A 26226-nucleotide genomic window follows, 5' to 3' on the forward strand; every position below is an offset into this window, starting at 1 on the left:
ATTCCAAAGAATTCTCTATTCATTCAATACATAGATTTCAGCAGGATCTACCCCCGTCTGCTGACATGCAAGCAGAGTACCGTATTTTACGCACTATAAGGCGCACCTAAAAACCTCCAATTTTCCTCAAAAGCTGACAGTGCGCCTTATAATCCGGTGCGCCTTATATATGGACCAACATTGAGCCACAACAAACCTAAAATTCATTTTCATAAAGTTTAGGTCTCGCAACTATGGTAAGCAGCCGCCAACTTCTTTTCCCCCAAAGAAGAAGAAGCTCTTCTTCTTCTACGGTAAGCAGCCGCCAACTTTATTTCCCCCGTAGAAGAAGAAGCGCTTCTAACCCAAAAATGGCTCCTATTAAGAGGCACGCTTACGACGCAGAGTTTAAATTTAAGACGGTCAGTCACGCAGTAGAACACGGGAATAGAGCAGCAGCGAGAGAATTTAATACAAACGAATCCATGGCGTTTAGTTCGGACACTGAAGAAGAATAATTTGAGGGATTTGTGGATGAGGAATAACTTCATAAGTGAGCTTTACATGTGTATTTTGTGTGTTGTGTTGAGTTATTGATATTGTTATTGCTCTGCACTATTTTGAGTGTTACTATATTGTGATTGCACTAACGTTTGATTTAGCGTAACAGTATCACTGTTTTTTTACGTGTTTATTGAATCAGGGAAAAGTTCCCCTCCACTATGTGATATAAATGTTGCACTACATGTTATACCTTGCTGTTGTTAAAAGATAAACAAAACACCACGTCACTGACTTTACCCCGGGGAAAATAATAAAACAGCTGTTTATTCATTTTGGTTTGTAATCTATTAATAAAGTTTGACTGACCTATCTGACTGTTTTGTTGACATTCCCTTTAGCGCAGCGCCATCTAATGGATGCGTAGGTGCGCCTTATAATCCGGTGCGCCTTATATATGAACAAAGTTTTGAAATATGCCATTCATCGAAGGTGCGCCTTATAATCCGGTGCGCCTTATATATGAACAAAGTTTTGAAATATGCCATTCATCGAAGGTGCGCCTTATAATCCGGTGCGCCTTATATATGAACAAAGTTTTGAAATATGCCATTCATCGAAGGTGCGCCTTATAATCCGGTGCGCCTTATATATGAACAAAGTTTTGAAATGTGCCATTCATCGAAGGTGCGCCTTATAATCCGGTGCGCCTTATATATGAACAAAGTTTTGAAACATGCCATTCATCGAAGGTGCGCCTTGTAATCCGGTGCGCCTTATATATGAACAAAGTTTTGAAATATGCCATTCATCGAAGGTGCGCCTTGTAATCCGGTGCGCCTTATATATGAACAAAGTTTTGAAATATGCCATTCATCGAAGGTGCGCCTTATAATCCGGTGCGCCTTATATATGAACAAAGTTTTGAAATATGCCATTCATCGAAGGTGCGCCTTATAATCCGGTGCGCTTTATATATGAACAAAGTTTTGAAATATGGCATTCATTGAAGGTGCGCCTTATAATCCGGTGCGCCTTATATATGAACAAAGTTTTGACACATGCCATTCATTGAAGGTGCGCCTTATAATCCGGTGCGCCTTATATATGAACAAAGTTTTGAAATATGCCATTCATCGAAGGTGCGCCTTATAATCCGGTGCGCCTTATATATGAACAAAGTTTTGAAATATGCCATTCATCGAAGGTGCGCCTTATAATCCGGTGCGCCTTATATATGAACAAAGTTTTGGAACATGCCATTCATTGAAGGTGCGCCTTATAATCCGGTGCGCCTTAAATATGAACAAAGTTTTGAAATACGCCATTCATTGAAGGTGCGCCTTATAATCCGGTGCGCCTTATATATGAACAAAGTTTTGAAATATGCCATTCATTGAAGGTGCGCCTTATAATCCGGTGCGCCTTATATATGAACAAAGTTTTGAAATATGCCATTCATTGAAAGTGCGCCTTATAATCCGGTGCGCCTTATATATGAACAAAGTTTTGAAATATGCCATTCATTGAAGGTGCGCCTTATAATCCGGTGCGCCTTATATATGAACAAAGTTTTGAAATGTGCCATTCATTGAAGGTGCGCCTTATAATCCGGTGCGCCTTATAGTGCGGAAAATACGATAGTAGATTTTTGTAAAAAGCTTTTATAATAGTAAAGGACAATGTTTTATCAACTGATTGCAATAATGTAAATTTGTTTGAACTATTAAATGAACCAAAAATATGACTTATTTTATCTTTGTGAAAATATTGGACACAGTGTGTTGTCAAGCTTATGAGATGCGATGCAAGTGTAAGCCACTGTGACACTATTGTTCTTTTATTTTATTTTTTATAAATGTCTAATGATAATGTCAATGAGGGATTTTTAATCACTGCTATGTTGAAATTATAACTAATATTGATACTGTTGTTGATAATATTCATTTTTGTTTCACTACTTTTGGTTTGTTCTGTGTGGTGTTTGTGTCTCCTCTCAATTGCTCTGTTTATTGCATTTATTGGGTCGGGTTTGCTTTTGGAATTGGATTGCATTGTTATGGTATTGCTGTGTATTGTTTTGTTGGATTGATTAATAAAAAAAAAATATATATATATATATTTTTTAAAATAATAAAAAAAAATCGATTTTTAAAAAATGAGAATCGATTCTGAATCGCACAACGTGAGAATCGCGATTCAAATTCTAATCGATTTTTCCCCACGCCCATAGCATTAACTATAAGTTGCTTCAACGGAGATTAACGAGCAGGCGTCCGTTTTGACCCTTGGGCCGTTCCATAGTGCGAGAAAATGTGTCTGCGTTTATTAGTTACAGATAAGCCGCAAGCGGGAAAATAGCGAGCAGAAATGCACAAGGAAAATGGTACATTATGAAAATACCAGGTCCAAAAAGCCATGACAAGTTGTTCTCCCGACAAGACGAGACTATTTTTCGCCGTGAGCCGTCTTCACTGGAGCAAATGCCTGCTGCGCTGCTGGTAGGTGGAGCTTCACTTGCGTCTTTAGATTACAGTTAAGGTGTATTGATAACATAACATTTCGATTGCTACTGTGACTGCTTTAGGAGGATGTCATAAAAGCTCAGCAGAAATGAAAGATCATAGAGACTAGAGAGGAAGTAAGAAGACACTTTTTTTTTATTGTAAACAGTCATCAAAACACCTTCTCAAACCAATTGGACTCTTCTGGCTTCAAAATAAAAGCGATATACACTACCGTTCAAAAGTTTGGGGTCACATTGAAATGTCCTTATTTTCAATGAAGATAACTTTAAACTAGTCTTAACTTGAAAGAAATACACTCTATACATTGCTAATGTGCTAAATGACTATTCTAGCTGCAAATGTCTGCTTTTTGGTGCAATATCTACATAGGTGTATAGAGGCCCATTTCCAGCAACTATCACTCCAGTGTTCTAATGGTACAATGTGTTTGCTCATTGGCTCAGAAGGCTAATTGATGATTAGAAAAGCCTTGTGCAATCATGTTCACACATCTGAAAACACTTTAGCTCAGGGGTCGGCAACCTTTACCACTCAAAGAGCCATTTTGGCAAGTTTCACAAATTAAAGAAAATAATAGGAGCCACAAAAAAAAAATTTCAATTTAAAATGAAAAACACCGCATTCGAAGCTTAAATGCTTTGTGCTATGTTAACTAGGGGTCTCCGACACACGCACCGGCACGCACTTTCATGTGGAGTTTTGAATGAATGGCGCTTGATAGCGTCATACTTGCCAACCCTTTAATTTTTCCCGGGGGACTCCCGAATATCAGGGCGTGATGACACTGCTTTTAGCGCCCTCTACAGCCTGCCCAAACAGTGTACCTGCTTGACCACATGTAGAATGCCGTTTCAGCTTGCTTATGTAACTGACAGCAAGGCGTACTACCTCAGCAGCCACACATCTTACACTGACGGTACCAATACCCAGAATCCCATGCAGCCCTAACTCTTCCGCTCAACCAACGCACGGAGAGGGGGGGGGGTTGATGTGTGGGGGGATTTGGTGGTAGCGGGGGTGTATAATGTAGACCGGAAGAGTTAGGGCTGCATGGGATTCTGGGTATTGGTTGTGTTGTGTTTATGTTGTGTTACGGTGGGATGTTCTCCAGAAATGTGTTTTTCATTCTTTTTTGGTGTGGGTTCCCAGTGTGGCGTATATTTGTAACGTAACAATGTTAAAGTTGTTTGATACGGCTACCGTCAGTGTAAGCTGTGTGGCTGATGAGTAAGTATGCTTTGCTGTCTCCTGTGTGTGCAAGTAAAAGCAACATACAACATGTGGCCGGCCTGGCACGCTGTTTGTAAATGCTATAGAGGACAATTACTGCAGTGCAATTAGGGCACTCCCTTTATTTAGTAATTAGAGTGTAAATAGGATTATATTTTCCCTGGGAGTTATCCATGAGAGACACTGATATCCATAAGTCTCCTGGGAAAATCGGGGGGCGGTCGGCAAGTATGTAGCTGAGCCGCATCAGAGTGGTCAAGGAGCCGCGGGTTGCCGACCCCTGCTTTAGCTCGTTACAGAAGCTACAAAACTGACCTTCCTTTGAGCATATTGAGTTTCTGGAGCATCACATTTGTGGGGTCAATTAAACGCTCAAAATGGCCCGAAAAAGAGAACTTTCATCCGAAACTCGACAGTCTATTCTTGTTCTTAGAAATGAAGGCTATTCCACTAAATTGTTTGGGTGACCCCAAACTTTTGAACGGTAGTGTATAAGTAACAAAATAGTTACTTTTCACAGTAACGCATTACTTTTTGGTGTGAGCAACTGAGTTACTTTTGAAATAAAGTAACTAGTAACTGTAACTAGCCTAAGAAGAATACAAAGCACCCAATCAGAGACGACGACAGACCAAAGCCAGAAGACTCACTTTGTGGGCGTCTATGTTGAGCTGCACTAGCGTTGGGTTGTGTTTCCACTTCCTGGCTTTGGGCACTCGCACCAACAGATCGCTCTGTGAGTCCACGCCAACGCTGCCGCCGCCGCCTATATCCACCCCCGCCGCGCTTCTCCTGCCGCCTCCTGACGACGGGATGTTCTCCTTGTTGGTGTCGGCTCTGTGAGGAAGAAGAGGAAAGGATGGAAGTGTCAAAGCGCACTTTTACTTATAGCTCATCCAGCAGCCTCGCTGCTGTTTAGCATTGTCTGCTAATTCTATTTACTGTCCACGTGTGTGTATTGACATTTTGTGCACTGGTCTAATCAGACTTCACCAAGGTGTCCGTCAACAAGGATTACTTTCTTGCTGCCCGTGACTTCACTTGTTGTGACTTCACCACACGTCCCAGCAGGGCCGGCCCGTGGCATAGGCCGTATAGGCAAATGCTAAGGGCGCCGTCCATCAGGGGGCGCGTGGCGCCAGTGCCGCAAATGTTGGAGAAAAAAAAAAAAAAAAAAAAAAAAGTTGGTATTATTATTTCTAAATACAAAAAATAATCCCACGTTAATTCAAATGCAAAGTAAAGCCTATTTAATAGAAATATTATTTGTTACAACATTACGCCCCACCCTCCCCCTGCACGGCGCGCCCCCTCCCTGCCCGTATCATGACTCTTTTTGGACGTCACCACATCAAAAAACTACACAAGATGTCAAAAAGGCCAAAACTGTCAGGTGCCCAGGGAAGAAAAAAGAGAAAAGAAGAGGAGAAACGAGAAAAAGACAGAGGTAGCAGGGAGGTAACGTTAACCTACATGAAATTATTTGTCTGTTACAGAATGTGATAGTAACCTGGCTTTAAGCTAATGTTACATGATTTGGCAATTGCTAATCAATAAATAGCTAGTTCTGTTTTAACGTCGGGTTAATATTGTGGAGGGGGCTAAATTGTTATGGAAAATAATAATGTAACGTTAGGTAATTACATTTCTCCCTGGTGTACAGTAATTTGTAAGTCATTCTAGTTAATGCAATAATAAAAAGCACAAATAGAGAACTCTATTGGATCCCCTTTTTTGTAATATACCGTAATTTCCGGACTATAAGCCGCTACTTTTCCCCCTCGTTCTGGTCCCTGCGGCTTATACAAGGGTGCGGCTTATTTACGGCCTGTTCTTCTCCGACACAGACGAAGAGGATTCAATCAATCAATCAATGTTTATTTATATAGCCCTAAATCACAAGTGTCTCAAAGGGCTGTACAAGCCACAACGACATCCTCGGTACAGAGCCCACATACGGGCAAGGAAAAACTCAGGATTTTGGTGGTTTTAGTACGCAGGAGGAAGACGATGACACAATGATTAAAGACTGACTTTTCATATACCGGTAGGCTGCTTATTTTGATAACGTACAGGCGAGCACTTTGTATTACTTTGCACCGTTGTATTATTTGTACTCTGCACGAATGCTGTTCGCCATGTCAAAGATGTGAAAGTTTGATTGAATGATTGAAAGATTTATAGTTAATAAATGGGACGCTTTGCGTTCCCAAACAGTCATCTCTGTCCCGACAATCCCCTCCGTGGTAGCAGGAACCCCTATATACTACGCTAATTACACATCAAAACCCTGCGGCTTATAGTCGGGTGCGGCTTATATATGGAGCAATCTGTATTTTCCCCTAAATTTAGCTGGTGCGGCTTATAGTCAGGTGCGGCTTATAGTCCGGAAATTACGGTAGTTGTTAAAGTCATTCTGGTTTGATATCTTGTTTTGTGCAGTGCCTTATTTATATTGTATTTTTCATTTATTTTATGCAACTTGTTGACACGTTTTATTTTGTGTTTATGTATGTAAAAAATATTGTATTTCATATATTCATTTTTTATATTCATTTATTTATTCATTTTTTTTTTATCTTGTTAACTATTCTGATTGTTAATTTGCTTTCCTTAAGTAAAAAAAAATGTCAAAGACAAAGCTATTCGGTTTCTTGTGAGTATATACACTTCACTGCCGATGTGGGGGGGCGCCACCTAAAGTCTTGCCTAGGGCGCCAGATTGGTTAGGGCCAGGCCTGCGTCCCAGTAGACGGGATGAATTCACCTGGAATGCTTTCACTTCCCACTGGAGCGAGCTGACAGTAGAGTGTTGGTGGGTCACTAACTGCCATCTTGTTTGTTATTGACTGTCCAATTGTGTTTGACGTGTCTTTTCCATGTCACATTGGCATTATTTAGGGGTGTTACGGTACAAAAAAATTTGGGTTCGGTACGTACCTCGGTTTAGAGGTCACGGTTCGGTTCATTTTCGGTACAGTAAGAAAACAACAAAATATACATTTTTGGGTTATTTATTTACCAAATTTGCAAAATCTTCCACCAAAAATATTTTTCTTAGTGGAATATTTGATGTGAAGTAATGGGAACCTTGCAGGCCTGGCCCTAACCAATCTGGCGCCCTAGGCAAGATTTTAGGTGGCGCCCCCCTCACATCGGCAGTGAAGTGTATATACTCACAAGAAACCGAATAGCTTTGTCTTTGACCTTTTTTTTTACTTAAAGAAAGCAAATTAACATATTATATGAGAATGTTATGTTATGATGATCTTTAACCGAATCACAGCAGTGCTCAAATTAAAAAACAGCATTCCCTCTCATGTGATATTGCTTAATTAACATTAATGATGTGCACTTTAACAACTAGGCTTACAACTATACCTAATATATAAAGGGGTGGAAAAGTGACTATTACCTGCAGGGCAAACATTAGCTAACCAGAAGGCAATAACAATGTGAACAAAAAACACCTGCTTAAAAGATCTAATACAAATGTCCCTGAGGAATGTAAGGTGGGAGTACTGTAATTACCTAACGTTACATTATTATTTTCCATAACAATTTAGCCCCCTCCACAATATTAACCCGACGTTAAAACAGAACTAGCTATTTATTGATTAGCAATTGCTGAATCATGTAACATTAGCTTAATGCTAAAAAAGCCAGGTTACTATCACATTCTGTAACAGACAAATAATTTCATGTAGGCTAACGTTACCTACCTGCTACCTCTGTCTTTTTCTCGTTTCTCCTCTTCTTTTCTCTTTTTTCTTCCCTGGGCACCTGACAGTTTTGACCGTTTTGACATCTTGTGTTGAAGGGAGGGAAGGGAGGGGGCGCAATGTTGTAACAAATAATATTTCTATTAAATAGGCTTTACTTTGCATTTTAATTAACGTGGGATTATTTTTGGTATTTAGAAACAATAGTACCAACTTTTTTCTTTCTTTTTTTTTTTTCTCCAACATTTGTGGCACTGGCGTGGCGCCCCCTGATGGACGGCGCCCTTAGCATTTGCCTATACGGCCTATGCCACGGGCCGGCCCTGGAGCCTTGGATAGGTCAATAATTCATAATAACATTGATTTTGATTCAATATTATGTTTTGAGCAATGACCGTTTGAAAGAAAAAAAAAACAGCTTTGTTTTATTAGTCGACATTGCAACTTTTTCTAAATTACATTTAACTTTTAAGCTTTTTTATTTCACTTTTGTTATGTTTTTGCATACTTGCCAACCCTCCCGAATTTTCCGGGAGACTCCCGAATTTCAGTGCCTCTCCCGAAAATCTCCCGGGACAACCATTCTCCCAAATTTCTCCCGATTTCCATACTGCAAAAACTGCAATCTAAGTAAGATGAAATATCTCAAATAAGGGTAATATTTGCTTATTTTCTGTCTGATAAGATAATTCTTCTCACTAAGCAGATTTTATGTTAGAGTGTTTTACTTGTTTTAAGTGTTTTGCTCCTAAATGATGTCAGTTAGATATTACAGCTTGTTGCTGAGATTTGATGAGCTATATTGAGTAAAACATGCTTGAAACTAGAATATCAACTGTTGCAAAGCTGTGTCATCAACACTCACAAGTAGGGATGTCCGATAATGGCTTTTTGCCGATATCCGATATTCCGATATTGTCCAACTCTTTAATTACCGATACCGATATCAACCGATACCGATATGAACCGATATAGTCGTGGAATTAACACATTATTATGCCTAATTTGGACAACCAGGTATGGTGAAGATAAGGTACATTTAAAAAATATATATAAAATAAGATAACTAAATTAAAAACATTTTCTTGAATAAAAAAGAAAGTACAACAATATAAAAACAGTTACATAGAAACTAGTAATGAATGAAAATGAGTAAAATTAAGTGTTAAAGGTTAGTACTATTAGTGGAGCAGCAGCACGCACAATCATGTGTGCTTACGGACTGTATCCCTTGCAGACTGTATTGATATATATTGATATATAATGTAGGAAGCAGAATATTGATAACAGAAAGAAATGGGGGGAGGGAGGTTTTTTGGGTTGGTGCACTAATTGTAAGTGTATCTTTTGTTTTTTATGTTGATTTAATAAAAAAACAACAAAAAAAACCCCCCAAAAAACCAATACAGATAATAAAAAAACCGATACCGATAATTTCCGATATTACATTTTAACGCATTTATCGGCCCCCCTACTCACAAGTATAAAACTACTTTTTTAAAGTAATCATTTCTTACTTCATGCATGAAAGAGACAATTGTGTCTCATAATTAAAACAGATGACAGCCAAATGGACTTTGCTGTTTTATTTTCAATGAAACAATAGAAAATAGGTACTCATATAGTAGTACAGTTGGCACAGTACAGTAAACTGAAACCTTTTGACATTTCTAACAATTTTGAACAGAAATAGTTCATGCACATTCAGATAAATTCTTTAAAATTACAATTTAAAAAAATGTGTCCGGGGGCCGGGCTGTATATATGCGCACTAATTGACTGAAAGAGCACGCACTTGGCGCGATGACGTCATGTTGTCGATGGAAAAATGCATTTTTAGACCATATGATTTGCCTGAGCGGCTAGGAGACCCCGAGAGTAACAAGCGCTTGCCTTGTTGCCTTTCCATTAAGAACAATAAACTAGTTTTTAGTATAAGTTTGCTGGTTTCAAGAAATGTAATGCCAAGTGCATATCATTATGTCAAGATAATGGCACTAGCATTTACTTCATTTAAGAATATTTTTCAACATATTGAGCAAGAAGGTCTCTTTTTTTTTTCTACCAAGAAAAGTGCAGTTGTTATTAGTGAGAATATACTTATTTTAAGCTATTTTTGGGTTCATTGAGGTTAGCTAATTTTACTAGTTTTGGAAAGTCTTGACAAGCCAAATTTTCTTGTTCTATTGGCAGATAATTTTGCTTAGTTCAAATAAAATACCCCTCATTTTTGTATTTTTTTTCCTTGTTTTTGAACACTGACTTTTTGCAGGCACGCCCCCTTCAGGTCCGTGCGGACCTGAGTGAGGACAGCCTCTCGTCACGTCCGCTCTTTACTTCATACTTCAGAACCGACTCCCACACTTGCCGTCAGGGTGCGCAATACTGATTGATTGATTGATTGAGACTTTTATTAGTAGGTTGCACAGTACAGTACATATCCCGTACAATTGACCACTAAATGGTAACACCCCAATAAGTTTTTCAAATTGTTTAAGTCGGGGTCCAACCAACCAAAAAGTTACTTTTTGGTTGGCCAACGGTTTACGTTGTATTGCGCACCCTGACGGCAAGTGTGGGAGTCGGTTCTGAAGTATGAAGTAAAGAGACGTAACTTTTGGGTTCATTGAGGTTAGCTAATTTTACTTGTTTTGGAAAGTCTTGACAAGCCAAATTTTCTTGTTCTATTGGCAGATAATTTTGCTTAGTTCAAATAAAATACCCCTCATTTTTGTATTTTTTTTTCTTGTTTTGAACACTGACTTTTTGCAGGCATGCCCCCTCCAACCCAGAATATTACACTGCCCGTACCTACGCTCCTTCAAAGGCTGTGCTACTGGCTGCAAAGCATTGCACTTTCAAATACAACAATGAGTAGAGAGGAGTGTTATGTGTGTATATGTGTAAATAAATGAACACTGAAATTCAAGTATTTATTTTATTTATATTTATATATATATATATATATAATAAAATAAATATTTATATATAGCTAGAATTCACTGAAAGTCAAGTATTTATATTATTTATATATATATACATACACATATATACATCTATATATATACATCTATATATATATATATATATATATATATATATATATATATATATATATATATGTATAAGAAATACTTGAATTTAAGTGAATTTTAGTTATGAATATACTCCTCCCCCTTAACCTCGCCCCCAGGCCCCGCCCACCCCGAATCCGCACCCCCAAATCTCCCGAATTTGGAGGTCTCAAGGTTGGCAAGTATGTGTTTTTGTTTACTTTAATAGTATTTTTAGAATGTGCCGTGGGCCTTTAAAACATTAGCTGTGGGCCGCAAATGGCCTCCGGGGCACACTTTTGACACCCCTGCTATAGATAATAACAAATTAAATGTGATAAATCTATGGATAAAAAGCAGAGCCTGGCGACGCATGCGCGTTTATCATAACTCTCTCACTCTCTCTCTCTGTCTCTGCCCCTCCCTCACCAATGCTGCTGCGCGCACAATTTGTTTTGTTTTTAACCCCTTCTTAACCCTGAACGTACATTGAAAATACACGCAACCCTAACTCCAAATGCCGGACATTTGAGGCATTTAAGAAACTCCGCCCTGACAGCTCCGCAAAAGAGGACATGTCCGGTGAAAAGAGGACGTATGGTCAGTCTATCCTAGCCCGTTAGCTGCTAGCATGCCGTGTGTTGTGCCTCTGTGTGCATTGTTTACACAACGTGCATTACGCTACTTAATATGTCCGTGTGGAAACTCATTTGGTACACCTCCGGACCGAACCGGAACCCCCGTACCGAAACGGTTCAATACAAATACATGTACCGTTACACCCCTAGTCGACACTGATAAGGTTAGGTGGGATTTACCCTGGATAAACGGGGTTAAACATGGCTTAAATCCGCTTCGGTATCTTTTTTCCAAAAAGTTTGTTTTCATCACAATTAAAAGGAAACGGCTGCCAGAATGAAAGAATGAAGCGTTTGTGCACATAGACATGGTTCGCACACAGAGGCATATTAAAAGTTTGCAAATGGAGGGGTGTGTAAATGGAGGTTCCGCTGTACCTGCTTCTTTCCCTGGGACTTGAGCCGTCCTCTTGCTGCTCTCTACGATGACGCCGCCGCTGTCTGGCGGTCAGGGAATCCTTGGGAGATGGCCGCCTCCGGGTCGACTGGCCAGCGTCGACGTCGAAGAGGTGCTGCTCCACCGTGGAACGTATGGTCCGGTCCAGGATGCTGAATAGAATAAATATCATATCACCATGCTTAGAATTGGGATGAAAACATGAGGAACGTGCTCATACAACTAAGGGTGTAACGGTACGTTTGGCCGGGGGTGCGGCTTATACTCAGGAGCGACTTATGTGTGAAATTATGAACACATTAGCGTAAAATATCCAATAAAATTATTTATCTCATTCACGTAAGAGACTAGACGTATAAGATTTCATGGGATTTAGCGATTAGGAGTGACAGATAGTTTGGTAAACGTATAGCATGTTCTATATGTTATAGTTATTTGAATGACTCTTACCATAATATGTTACGTTAACATACCAGTTGGTTATTTATGCCTCATATAACGTACACTTATTCAGCCTGTTGTTCACTATTCGTTAGACCAGGAGTCTCCAACGCGGTGCCCGCGGGCACCAGGTAGCCCGTAAGGACCAGATGAGTAGCCCGCTGGCCTGTTCTAAAAATAGCTCAAATAGCAGCACTTACCAGTGAGCTGCCTCTCTTTTTTTAATTGTATTTATTTACTAGCAAGCTGGTCTCGCTTTGCCTGACATTTTTTAATTTTAAGAGAGACAAAACTCAAATAGAATTTGGAAATCCAAGAAAATATTTTAAAGACTTGTTCTTCACTTGTTTAAATAAATTCATTTTTTTTTTTACTTTGCTTCTTATAACTTTCAGAAAGACAATTTTAGAGAAAAAAATACAACCATAAAAATGATTTTAGGATTTTTAAACACATATACCTTTTTACCTTTTAAATTCCTTCCTTTTCTTTCCTGACAATTTAAATCAATGTTCAAGTAAATTTATTTTTTTTATTGTAAAGAATAATAAATACATTTTAATGTAATTCTTCATTTTAGCTTCTGTTTTTTCGACGAAGAATATTTGTGAAATATTTCTTCAAACTTATTATGATTAAAATTCAAAAAAATTATTCTGGAAAATCTAGAAAATCTGTAGAATCAAATGTAAATCTTATTTCAAAGTCTTTTGAATTTCTTTTAAAAAAAAAATTCTGGAAAATCTAGAAGAAATAATGATTTGTCTTTGTTAGAAATATAGCTTGGTCCAATTTGTTATATATTCTAACAAAGTGCAGATTGGATTTTAACCTATTTAAAACATGTCATCAAAATTCTAAAATTAATCTTAATCAGGAAAAATTACTAATGATGTTCCATAAATTATTTTTTAAATTTTTTCAAAAAGATTCGAATTAGCTAGTTTTTCTCTTCTTTTTTTTCGGTTGAATTTTGAATTTTAAAGAGTCGAAATTGAAGATAAACTATGTTTCAAAATGTAATTGTAATTTTTTTCGTGTTTTCTCCTCTTTTAAACCGTTCAGTTAAGTGTAAATATCATTAATTATTAATAATAACATAGAGTTAAAGGTAAATTGAGCAAATTGGCTATTTCTGGCAATTTATTGAAGTGTGTATCAAACTGGTAGCCCTTCGCATTAATCACTACCCAAGAAGTAGCTCTTGGTTTCAAAAAGGTTGGTGACCCCTGATATAGACATTTTAAATTACCTTTCAAATGTCTATTCTTGGTGTTGGCTTTTATCAAATACGTATTTTTCCCCCAAAAATGCGACTTATACTCCAGTGCGACTTATATATGTTTTTTTCCTTCTTTATTATGCATTTTCGGCCGGAGCGACTTATACTCCGAAAAATACGGTATTTGTATTGAACCGTTTCGCTACGGGGGGTTCGGTTCGGAACGGAGGTGCACCGAATGAGTTTCCACACTGTGACGTAACATTATCAGGGAATGAGAAGGGACCTTTATTTTGAAGGCGAGTTGCTCCCTCCTCTAGTTTCCGGTAGTCTCCGCGCGACAGTCAGACGCTCACTGGTTTACACACCAGACGGATTTATGTGTTTCAGCGCTCCAACGTTGTTGTTTCTTCCCACAAAGTGCCTTGGAAACATTGTCTGTAAGTCCTGTGTCTGTTTTATGAGTACCGTAATTTCCGGACTATAAGCCGCTACTTTTTCCCCTCGTTCTGGTCCCTGCGGCTTATACAAGGGTGCGGCTTATTTACGGCCTGTTCTTCTCCGACACCGACGAAGAGGATTTGGGTGGTTTTAGTACGCAGGAGGAAGACGATGACACAATGATTAAAGACTGACTTTTCATATACCGGTAGGCTGCTTATTTTGATAACGTACAGGCGAGCACTTTGTATTACTTTGCACCGTTGTATTATTTGTACTCTGCACGAATGCTGTTCGCCATGTCAAAGATGTGAAAGTTTGATTGAATGATTGAAAGATTTATTGTTAATAAATGGGACGCTTTGCGTTCCCAAACAGTCATCTCTGTCCCGACAATCCCCTCCGTGGTAGCAGGAACCCCTATATACTACGCTAATTACACATCAAAACCCTGCGGCTTATAGTCGGGTGCGGCTTATATATGGAGCAATCTGTATTTTCCCCTAAATTTAGCTGGTGCGGCTTATAGTCAGGTGCGGCTTATAGTCCGGAAATTACGGTAACATGAAGACGTTGTGTGCGCGTGTAAATGTAGAAATAACAGGCTAACCTCCTCCAACCTCCGAGGACAAAGCTACGAACAATGGGAGACCGGGCTTTCTGCTCCACCGCTCCCAGTCTGTGGAACGCTCTCCCTGACCACCTGAGGGCACCACAGACTGTGGATGCTTTTAAAAAATGCTTAAAAACCCTTCTTTTTAAAAAAGCCTTTTTTTTTTTTTTTTTTTAGATATATGCATACTAGTTTTAGCTATTTGGCTGTTGTAGTTTTTATTTTTATTTTATTTTATTTTTATTTTTTTTAATACACTGTAGCACTTTGAGGTTGTTTACTCAATGTAAAGTGCTTTTTACAAATAAAATATATTATTATTATGGGTGAGGGCAGACCTACGTCACTTCCGCCTACCAATCCCCTAGCAACCGGGAATTCGTTGAAAACAAAGCAGCTCACAGCGAACACAGCATTGACAGAAAAAGCATTTAACGAGTGTTGTCGCTCGGAAGTCGGCGTTAAATCCTTCATTTATGCATTTTTACTTATTTGCACATCGTGTGAAAAAACGAAAATGTATTATTTGCGTCAGACTCGTCTCAGTGAACTTTAAAGCTTCTCAGGCTTAGCTTAGCTTGCTAGTTAGCTTAGCCTGCGCGCTACTAAGAAAGAGACGCGGAAGTTATCAACAACAAGATCAAGTGTTAGTGTATAAAATATTGAGAGATTTGAGGGCTACATGTATTGTTTAAGTACAACTGTTCTTCGCCAGGTGTTCTTTGGCTTACGTTTTCCCGGTGGTGTCCATCTTAACGCTGCCTTTGGTATCCTCTCGTTGTCCGGTTTTCGAAAATAGCTAGCTAGGCTATAGACTATATAGTATATACCGCATGTTATTTTTGTACAACAACTTCGGCTGTCGAACTTTATAAGGTACAAATTCAACAAGTACAACATTAGCACAGACGTATAGCCAAGTTGTGGTTAAGAAGGTGGATTTTTGTTCCTTATATTTACCAGAAACTAAGTAATCCGAACACACGACCCGGGACTTTGGGGGACTCCAGTGAGAACCGTCCTCGTTTTCCCGGTGTAAAGCTGCAAGCCATTTGTCTCGTCTCTGTGGGCTTTTATCACGCTTTGGCAGAACAAAATAAAACCTTTGTTTTCCCTGTTTCCAGTTGTGGTTAGCACAACCAAAAACAACACCGTTTTTCGGCATTTTGGAGGCAGAATGACGGGTTTAACCAGCGTAGGTCGACAGGTTAAAGAGTAATGGCAACGGTTTGTTTTCAACGCCAGTCTGGTTGCTATGGCTCGAAGAACCCGTATGTAGCTCAGTTGCCCGGATGTCGGCCCTCACCCATTAGTACTGTGCGACGATAGCTTGTTCTCCTGTTTTAGCTTGTTGCTACTTAGCATGTAGCTTCTTTGCTGCTAGCTCACTCCTCTAAGGGAGGGTGCAATGTTTGCGTCTCTCCTCCTCAGTAAATAATGTTTATTATCCTGTGTTTGCAACCATTCCATATGGAAATCTTATTTACGTGTGGCTTCGAGTGTTACATGGGCTACATTTACATAACTTTATGAGCACTGTTTACATGCTATTGTATGGGGCTGTGTGTGTATGTGTAGGGATGATACTCGAAACCGGTTTTCCCGGTTGTTTGATAAGAAAAGAACCGATTCCTCTGACTCGAATCCCTTTTTGAGAACCGGTACACGTTATCGAGACCACTATAGTAAAGGAAAAGAGTTGATTCTTTATTCGAATCCCGTCCCGACCAGAAATGCTCCGTGGGACATCACAAGAAATGACGTCACGTAGCTCAGTCATTAGGCGCAGATAGCGAAAGCAGGAAAACAATGGACGGGAAAAAGCGCTCCAAGGTGTAATAAAGTTCAAAACAAAAGCTATAATCCATCGAATAACTTTACTGAGAGATTTGAGCAGGGTAAAACACATGACCAACACTTTTACGACCAACCGTAAACATAGCAACCAGGCTAGCAACGCACCTCCTTTACGGCAGCTGTCACAACGTTCTTAAAGCAACCGCAGCACATACATATATATACAACACTGCAGCACATACATATATATACAACACTGCAGCACATACATATATATACAACACTGCAGCACATACATATATATACAACATATCTCCCTTTTTTAACTTTTATCTTTCTTTCCTTGTAAACAAAACAAAATCACACTGTATATGTGTTGTCTGTCTAATTATAAATAATGCAGACGAGGCGTGTTGGCTGACTTCTTGACGTTTACTTTCACAGCGTGGCAACATGCAACACTTTTCGGGGCTACCGCGCATGCTCGTCACTCCCGTTGCATGCTGGGTAGTGTAGTTGTTATATTATCTAGCTCATAAAAATGTTCCCCCATAAAGAAATAATGTTAACTCAATAAAGTGTATTTCTTTTTTTAGCTTTAACGTTTCATTTATTAGCATTGTAACCACATTTGCAAACAACTTTTCTCTTCATAGAATGTTCTTTCAATAAAGAAATAAAGTGCAAAAATGTCAAAGCATCATAACAAACAGTTATGTTCCAATAGCAGCAGAAGTGCACTTTTTGGAGAGCTGTATTATTTTCAGTTTTGTGCCCAAGGGACTGATTTTATTTAACACTATATTATTATTTATACACCTATAGTGATCACAGAGACAGCTTGTTTTTGTGTTACTGTATATATTTGTTTCTCTGAAAAATCCCACTTAATATACTTTGGGTAACAACAGTCAATATTTATTTATTTTATTTTTTTAGGTGAGTAACAGTCAATATTTATTTATTAGATTTTATTTTTTTATTATATAATAAAAGTGAGCTTTTGTTAAACCAAATATTGTGTGTTTTTTTCCATATACAACAACCTATCTGGACTCCATAAGAGAATCGATAAGGAATCGGTTCGATAAGAGGATTCGATAATAGGCTCGAACTAGATAATTCCTTATCAAACATCATCCCTATGTATGTGTGAATACATGTGATGCAGCAAACATTTATAGAAATGTAGTTACTTAGTAGTGTTTATTTGACATATATTTTGTGTCTCTTTCTACAGTTTTACAAATAAATAAAGAAGAGAAGATAACAAAAACAAAGCAATGTTAAAAGGATAACGCCATTGTTTACACATTTTTGATGAATAAATAACCAGAAAAAGTATATTTTGTTGTTTTCTTACTGTACCGAAAATGAACCGAACCGTGACCTCTAAACCGAGGTACGTACCGTTACACCCTTACATACAACAATGCAGTGAGACACAACTTACTCTACCACTTCAGGTGAGCGGAGCACGGGTGAGCAGAGAGGACTGAAAGGAGGGAAAGGAGGTGAGTTCATCTACACAAAGAGGTCAACAGTAACAACGGGCCATTGCGCAACGTCTAACACTTAGGGCCGGATTTAATAAAGGTTTGCGTGTACATGCAGTCTTGATAACACACGCAAAGCTCATCTACTAAACCTGTGTCAAGTGGATTCCATCTAATAGGTGAGCAGAATAAGATGTGCAATCCATTTTGCGTCTACAATAATGTGCAAAATATATGCTGATCATGAAAATGCCCAAGGAGAAGATGCAAATACAGTGTGAATATTTAGTGATTAATCACCACTCATCACAGTTTTGCCAGCGCTATTTGTGTCAGAAGGACGCGCAAACTGACAGTTGATCAGTGCTCCAGTTGACCACAATCCTCCGCCCTACGGTATGTTTGTTTCAACAGTTTGGACGGTCAGAAAAAACAAATTGACGCATCATCTATTCAGCAATCTCCTTTTACAATTTTATTGCTGATGGCTGACTTAAGTACAAAGTACAAAGAAGAAGAAGAACCATGACAAACATTTTCAATTTATTTCATCCATCCATTCATTCATTCTTAAAGTAATCTTACTTATCTCATCATATGAAATATGACTTTCTTCACCAATTATTATTATTAAATTCTTACTATTATTTATTTATTTTTATTGTGATTACATATGGAGTTTATTGTGAATAAATTGAGAAAAGGAAGTGAGTACAAAAGTTTTAGCAACTGTTATGTAAAGAAAAGGGGTAGGATTAAATAAGCTCTGCTTCTTCCTACTCCTTTTCGAACATGTTGAAAAGAGAAACTGGAAATTGTGATGTATCATGTTGTATGCTTGCATGTTCCAAATAAACTCTAACTCTAACTCTAACTCTAAGGGGCTGATTACAATAAATGCAATTGATGCCTTTTGGTATCTGCTGGCATTTATTTGTTATGTTTTTTTTATTGAGGAAATATATCATTATAATATAGGGTTGTCCCGATACCAAGATGTACATAAAAGGGACCACAATAAATGGCATTATTATCTTTATTTGAACAAAACATCTTACGGCACATTAAGCATCTGTTTTCTTTTGCAATTTTGTCCTTAAATAAAAGATTGAACATACTAGACAACTTGTCTTTTATTCGTAAGTAAACAGACAAAGACTCCTAATTAGTCTGCTGACGTATGCAGTAACATATTGTGTCATTTATACACCTATTATTTTGCCAAAATTATTAAGGACAAGTGGTAGAAAATGAATGATTAATCTACTTGTTCATTTACTGTTAATATCTGCTTACTTTCTCTTTTAACATGTTCTATCTACACTTCTGTTAAAATGTAATATAATCACTTATTCTTCTGTTTGGATGCTTTACATTAGTTTTGAATGATACTACAAATTTGGGTATCGATCCGATACCAAGTACCGTATTTTACGGACTTTAAGTCACAGTTTTTTTCATAGTTTGGCTGGGGGTGTGACTTATACTCAGGAGCGATTTACAGTATGTGTGAAATTATTAACACATTAGCGTAAAATATCAAAGAATAGTATTTAGCTCATTGACGTAAGAGACTAGACGTATAAGATTTCATGGGATTTAGCGATTAGGAGTGACAGATTGTTTGGTAAACGTATAGCATGTTCTATATGTTATAGTTATTTGAATGACTCTTACCATAATATGTTACGTTAACATACCAGTTGGTTATTTATGCCTCCTATAACGTACACTTATTCAGCCTGTTGTTCACTATTCTTTAGACATTTTAAATTGCCTTTCAAATGTCTATTCTTGGTGTTGGCTTTTATCAAATACATTTCCCCCAAAAATGCGACTTATACTCCAGTGCGACTTATATATGTTTTTTTCCTTCTTTATTATGCATTTTCGGCCGGTGCGATTTATATTCCGGAGCGACTTATACTAAAAAATACGGTAGTTACAGGATCATACAATGGTCATAATTTCAGTCCTCATGTGTCCAGGGACATATTGCCTACATTTATAAACATAATATACATTTGAAAAACAACGAAAACATATTGTGATGCTAAAATATTGATGTAATCATAGTAGTATCGAAAGATACGCTCCTGTACTTGGTATCATTACAGTGAATGTCAGGTGTAGATGGCGTTTGTTTACATTGTGTAATGAAGCATGTTTAGCTATTCCTTGTCCTGCAGGGATGATACTTGTAAGAAACTTACCGTATTTTTCGGACTACAAGTCGCAGTTTTTTTCATAGTTTGGCCGGGGGTGCGACTTATACTCAGGAGCGACTTATGTGTGAAATTATGAACACATCAGCGTAAAATATCAAATACTATTATTTAGCTCATTCACGTAAGAGACTAGACGTATAAGATTTCATGGGATTTAGCGATTAGGAGTGACAGATTGTTTGGTAAACGTATAGCATGTTCTATATGTTATAGTTATTTGAATGACTCTTACCATAATATGTTACGTTAACATACCAGTTGGTTATTTATGCCTCATATAACGTACACTTATTCAGCCTGTTGTTCACTATTCTTTAGACATTTTAAATTGCCTTTCAAATGTCTGTTCTTGGTGTTGGCTTTTATCAAATACATTTCCCCCAAAAATGCGACTTATATATGTTTTTTTCCTTCTTTATTATGTTTGTTTACATGTATAACTTTCTTCAACATGCCGGAGAAATACATTTTTTATGCCACTTCTTCTTTGTCTCATTTTGTCCACCAAATGTTTTATACTGTGCGTGAATGTACAAAGGTGAGCTTTGTTGATGTTATTGACTTGTGTGGAGTGTTTATCAAGCATATTTTGGTCACTGCGTGACTGCAAGCTAATCGATGCTAACATGCTATTTAGGCTGGCTTTATGTACATATTGCATCATTATGCCTCACTTGTAGGTATATTTGAGCTCATTTAATTTCCTATGTCCTCTGTGTATTTAATTTTTATCTGCATTTCTCATGACGTATTATCTGTATGTAATATTGGCTGCATTTCTGACAGTTGTTTGTGTGCAATGTTGATCCAGACCACAGCAAACGGTACCCAGCTTGCATAGATTCTAATAAATTCATTAGAAGAAGACAGCCCGCCATTTCCTTTAACTTGGACACACACATCTATACCTTTGGCCATTCCAAGACAGTCATTTAGAGGAGTTACCTCACCCTCTGAGAAGGGTTACTAATGTTTTCCAATGTTGTAAAAATAAAAGTAGGCTAATATAGCTAATATAGACACTTAAATCATGTGATGTCTTCATTATAACACTTATATAAGACTTTTAAAGCCATTTTGATAGTAGGCTAATATAACTAATACAGACACGTACATCATGTGTTGACTTCATCATATCACTTATAGAAGGCTTTTAATTTTTTGCGGCTCCAAACCGATTTTTTTTTTTTTTTTTTTTTGGACCAAAATGGCTCTTTCAACATTTTGGGTTGCCGACCCCTGCACTGGGGTCTCGTTTAGGTCCTCACCTTTTCATATATATATATTTTTAATTACATATGTCGAATTTACTTAAAAATTCTCACACAGCTCAATGCCCTTCGGTGTTTTTTAGCCATATCACCACAACATTTGATACAGAGCACACATGTTTGATATCTGAGCAAGATAGGTTTCGAGCTAGGCCTAGCAACTAATCATTGTCATTTTTCTAAGGATGATACAATATTTGTATTACGATGTGTGGGAAATGAAAGGTTCTCCAAAGGATGCGGGGCACGAGTACACGTTGCGAGGCGCTGACCTACATGAACATGTGTAGGGTGACCTGTGCAAATCTTCCATAAACACTCATGTTTACAGTCATAGCAACAGCTCGGCACAGTGCTGATGAAGGACGATGATTAAAAGTGGAGCCACGGCATGCTGTTAAGGTGACAACTGTATCAAGAGGAGAACAAAATGTCACGTATTATTATTGCATTGGTCATTTACAGACTAATGGCTACACCGGGGAAACAAACACAAGCTAAATATGGAACTGACATTTACTGCAGCAGGTTCAAACAGGTTAATGGCTAACGAGTGTTGGCTTAACCTTTGACTTTGATTGCTGAAAATGAGCCGAGATTCAGTCAATGCCTTAAAACAGTGGTGCCCAACCACCGGGCCGCGGCCCGGGACCGATTGGTACCGGGCCAAACAAGAATTAAAAAAATAATTTTTATTTTTTTATTTTTATTTTTTAAATGAAATCAACATAAAAAAACACAATATATACATTCTATATCAATATAGATCAATACAGTCTGCAGGGATACAGTCCGTAAGCACACATGATTGTATTTATTTATTTTAAAAAAATAAAATAAAATAAATTAATAATAATAATAATAATAATTTTTTATTAAAAAAAAAAAATTTTTTTTTTTTTTTTTAATGAAATCAACATAAAAACACAATATATACATTCTATATCAATATAGATCAATACAGTCTGCAGGGATACAGTCCGTAAGCACACATGATTGTATTTATTTATTTAAAAAAATAATAATAATAAATTTAAAAAAAATAAATAATAATAATAATAATTTTTTATTAAAAAAAAAAAAAGTTTTTTTTTTTTTAATGAAATCAACATAAAAAACACAATATATACATTCTATATCAATATAGATCAATACAGTCTGCAGGGATACAGTCCGTAAGCACACATGATTGTATTTATTTATTTAAAAAAATAATAATAATAAATTAAAAAAAAAATAATAATAATAATAATAATTTTTTATTAAAAAAAAAAAAAGTTTTTTTTTTTTTTAATGAAATCAACATAAAAAACACAATATATACATTCTATATCAATATAGATCAATACAGTCTGCAGGGATACAGTCCGTAAGCACACATGATTGTATTTATTTATTTAAAAAAAAAAAATTAAAAAAAATAATTAAATAACCCCCCCACACACCGGTCCGTGAGACAAATTTTCAAGCGTTGACCGGTCCGCAGCTACAAAAAGGTTGGGGACCACTGCCTTAAAACACAGGCATAGGGCATTCTAGGCAGCATGTCATGCATCACAACAAGTTGATTCATCTTTAATCAAACTTAAAACTATTTCTTTAAACGTGTCTATGGACGTTCTCATCAGGTCATTGGAATTTCAGGGCATTCAAGCCTATTCAATCAGGCCTAAGAGGAAGTTGAGTAATAGTTGTTTGGTTCAGACTGGTATTGGGTGCACCAGGCCGGGCCATCCGCTGTTGTAATCCCACGTTACACCACAATCGGACACCAGCCAGAACCCTCAGTGACCCGAGTTAAACACTTTGACAGTGTCTCCAAAGGAATGCAAGTACAGTACAGGCCAAAAGTTTGGACACACCTTCTCATTCAATGCGTTTTTGTTTATTTTCATGACTATTTACATTGTAGATTGTCACTGAAGGCATCAAAACTAAGAATGAACACATGACCTACTCAGTGGCCTAGTGGCTAGAACAGTGGTTCTTAACCTTGTTGGAGGTACCGAACCCCACCAGTTTCATATGCGCATTCACCCAACCCTTCTTTAGTGAAAAATAAAATGTTGTTTTTTTCAAATTCAAGACAAAGTTATATGTTTTTGGTAACACTTTAGTATGGGGAACATATTCTAAGTAACAAAGACTTAATTTAGAGTTATTTGGACACTAGGGGAACATATTCTAAGTAACAGACTTAATTTAGAGTTATTTGGACACTAGGGGAACATATTCTAAGTAACAAAGACTTAATTTAGAGTTATTTGGACACTAGGGGAACATATTCTAACTACCAAAGACTTAATTTAGAGTTATTTGGACACTAGGGTAACATATTCTAAGTAACAAAGAATTAATTCAGAGTTATTTGGACACTAGGGGAACATATTCTAAGTAACAAAGACTTAATTTAGAGTTATTTGGACACTAGGGGAACATATTCTAAGTAACAGACTTAATTTAGAGTTATTTGGACACTGGAGGAACATATTCTAAGTAACAAAGACTTAATTTAGAGTTATTTGGACACTCGGGGAACATATTCTAAGTAACAAAGACTTCATTTAGAGTTATTTGGACACTGGAGGAACATATTCTAAGTAACAAAGACTTAATTTAGAGTTATTTGGACACTAGGGTAACATATTCTAAGTAACAAAGAATTAATTTAGAGTTATTTGGACACTAGGGGAACATATTCTAAGTAACAAAGACTTAATTTAGAGTTATTTGGACACTCGGGGAACATATTCTAAGTAACAAAGACTTAATTTAGAGTTATTTGGACACTAGGGGAACATATTCTAAGTAACAAAGACTTAATTTACAGTTATTTGGACACTAGGGTAACATATTCTAAGTAACAAAGAATTAATTCAGAGTTATTTGGACACTAGGGGAACATATTCTAAGTAACAAAGACTTAATTTAGAGTTATTTGGACACTAGGGGAACATATTCTAAGTAACAGACTTAATTTAGAGTTATTTGGACACTGGAGGAACATATTCTAAGTAACAAAGACTTAATTTAGAGTTATTTGGACACTCGGGGAACATATTCTAAGTAACAAAGACTTCATTTAGAGTTATTTGGACACTGGAGGAACATATTCTAAGTAACAAAGACTTAATTTAGAGTTATTTGGACACTAGGGTAACATATTCTAAGTAACAAAGAATTAATTTAGAGTTATTTGGACACTAGGGGAACATATTCTAAGTAACAAAGACTTAATTTAGAGTTATTTGGACACTCGGGGAACATATTCTAAGTAACAAAGACTTAATTTAGAGTTATTTGGACACTAGGGGAACATATTCTAAGTAACAAAGACTTAATTTACAGTTATTTGGACACTAGGGGAACATATTCTAAGTAACAGACTTAATTTAGAGTTATTTGGACACTCGGGGAACATATTCTAAGTAACAAAGACTTAATTTAGAGTTATTTGGACACTAGGGGAACATATTCTAACTACCAAAGACTTAATTTAGAGTTATTTGGACACTAGGGTAACATATTCTAAGTAACAAAGAATTAATTCAGAGTTATTTGGACACTAGGGGAACATATTCTAAGTAACAAAGACTTAATTTAGAGTTATTTGGACACTCGGGGAACATATTCTAAGTAACAAAGACTTAATTTAGAGTTATTTGGACACTAGGGGAACATATTCTAAGTAACAAAGACTTAATTTACAGTTATTTGGACACTGGAGGAACATATTCTAAGTAACAAAGACTTAATTTAGAGTTATTTGGACACTAGGCGAATATATTCTAAGTAACAAAGACTTAATTTAGAGTTATTTGGACACTAGGGGAACATATTCTAAGTAACAGACTTAATTTAGAGTTATTTGGACACTAGGGTAACATATTCTAAGTAACAAAGAATTAATTTAGAGTTATTTGGACACTAGGGGAACATATTCTAAGTAACAGACTTAATTTAGAGTTATTTGGACACTCGGGGAACATATTCTAAGTAACAAAGACTTAATTTAGAGTTATTTGGACACTAGGCGAACATATTCTAAGTAACAAAGACTTAATTTAGAGTTATTTGGACACTAGGGGAACATATTCTAAGTAACAGACTTAATTTAGAGTTATTTGGACACTAGGGGAACATATTCTAAGTAACAAAGACTTAATTTAGAGTTATTTGGACACTAGGGGAACATATTCTAAGTAACAAATAATTAATTTAGAGTTATTTGGACACTAGGGGAACATATTCTAAGTAACAAAGACTTAATTTAGAGTTATTTGGACACTAGGGGAACATATTCTAAGTAACAAATATTTAATTTAGAGTTATTTGGACACTAGGGGAACATATTCTAAGTAACAGACTTAATTTAGAGTTATTTGGACACTAAGAGAACATTGTCTAAGTAATAAAGACTTAATTTATAGTTATTTGGTTAGGGTTAGGATCAGGGTTAGAGGGTTAGGGTTATAATAAGGCCGTGCCGAATAAGGCATTAATAAGTACTTAATAATGACTAGTTAGGAGCCAATATGTTACTAATTTGCATGTTAATAAGCAACTAATTAATGGTGAATATGTTCCCCATACTAAAGTGTTATCATGTTTTTTTACTGGTGCACAAAATAAAGCGTGCATGAACATCACCTTGTTCAAACAACAAAAC

At 36.9% G+C, this 26226-nt stretch overlaps 1 protein-coding gene across 6 annotated transcripts in view; it reads right to left on the minus strand.

The window, feature by feature from the left end:
• fam13a (family with sequence similarity 13 member A) overlaps positions 1–26226 on the minus strand; it is a 183306-nt gene that overhangs the window by 57428 nt on the left and 99652 nt on the right. For 5 of the 6 annotated variants that reach the window (XM_062032615.1, XM_062032613.1, XM_062032616.1 and 2 more), the window contains 3 exons: positions 18016–18057; positions 12030–12200; positions 4889–5075 (listed from right to left, as the gene is read on the minus strand). In XM_062032615.1, the coding sequence (XP_061888599.1) occupies positions 4889–5075; positions 12030–12200; positions 18016–18057 (400 nt within the window). The remainder of the gene's footprint in view (positions 1–4888; positions 5076–12029; positions 12201–18015; positions 18058–26226) is intronic. The other variant, XM_062032614.1, reaches the window with a different exon arrangement.

Source organism: Entelurus aequoreus, linkage group LG22, assembly GCF_033978785.1.
Source record: "Entelurus aequoreus isolate RoL-2023_Sb linkage group LG22, RoL_Eaeq_v1.1, whole genome shotgun sequence".
Classification (NCBI taxonomy): domain Eukaryota; kingdom Metazoa; phylum Chordata; class Actinopteri; order Syngnathiformes; family Syngnathidae; genus Entelurus; species Entelurus aequoreus.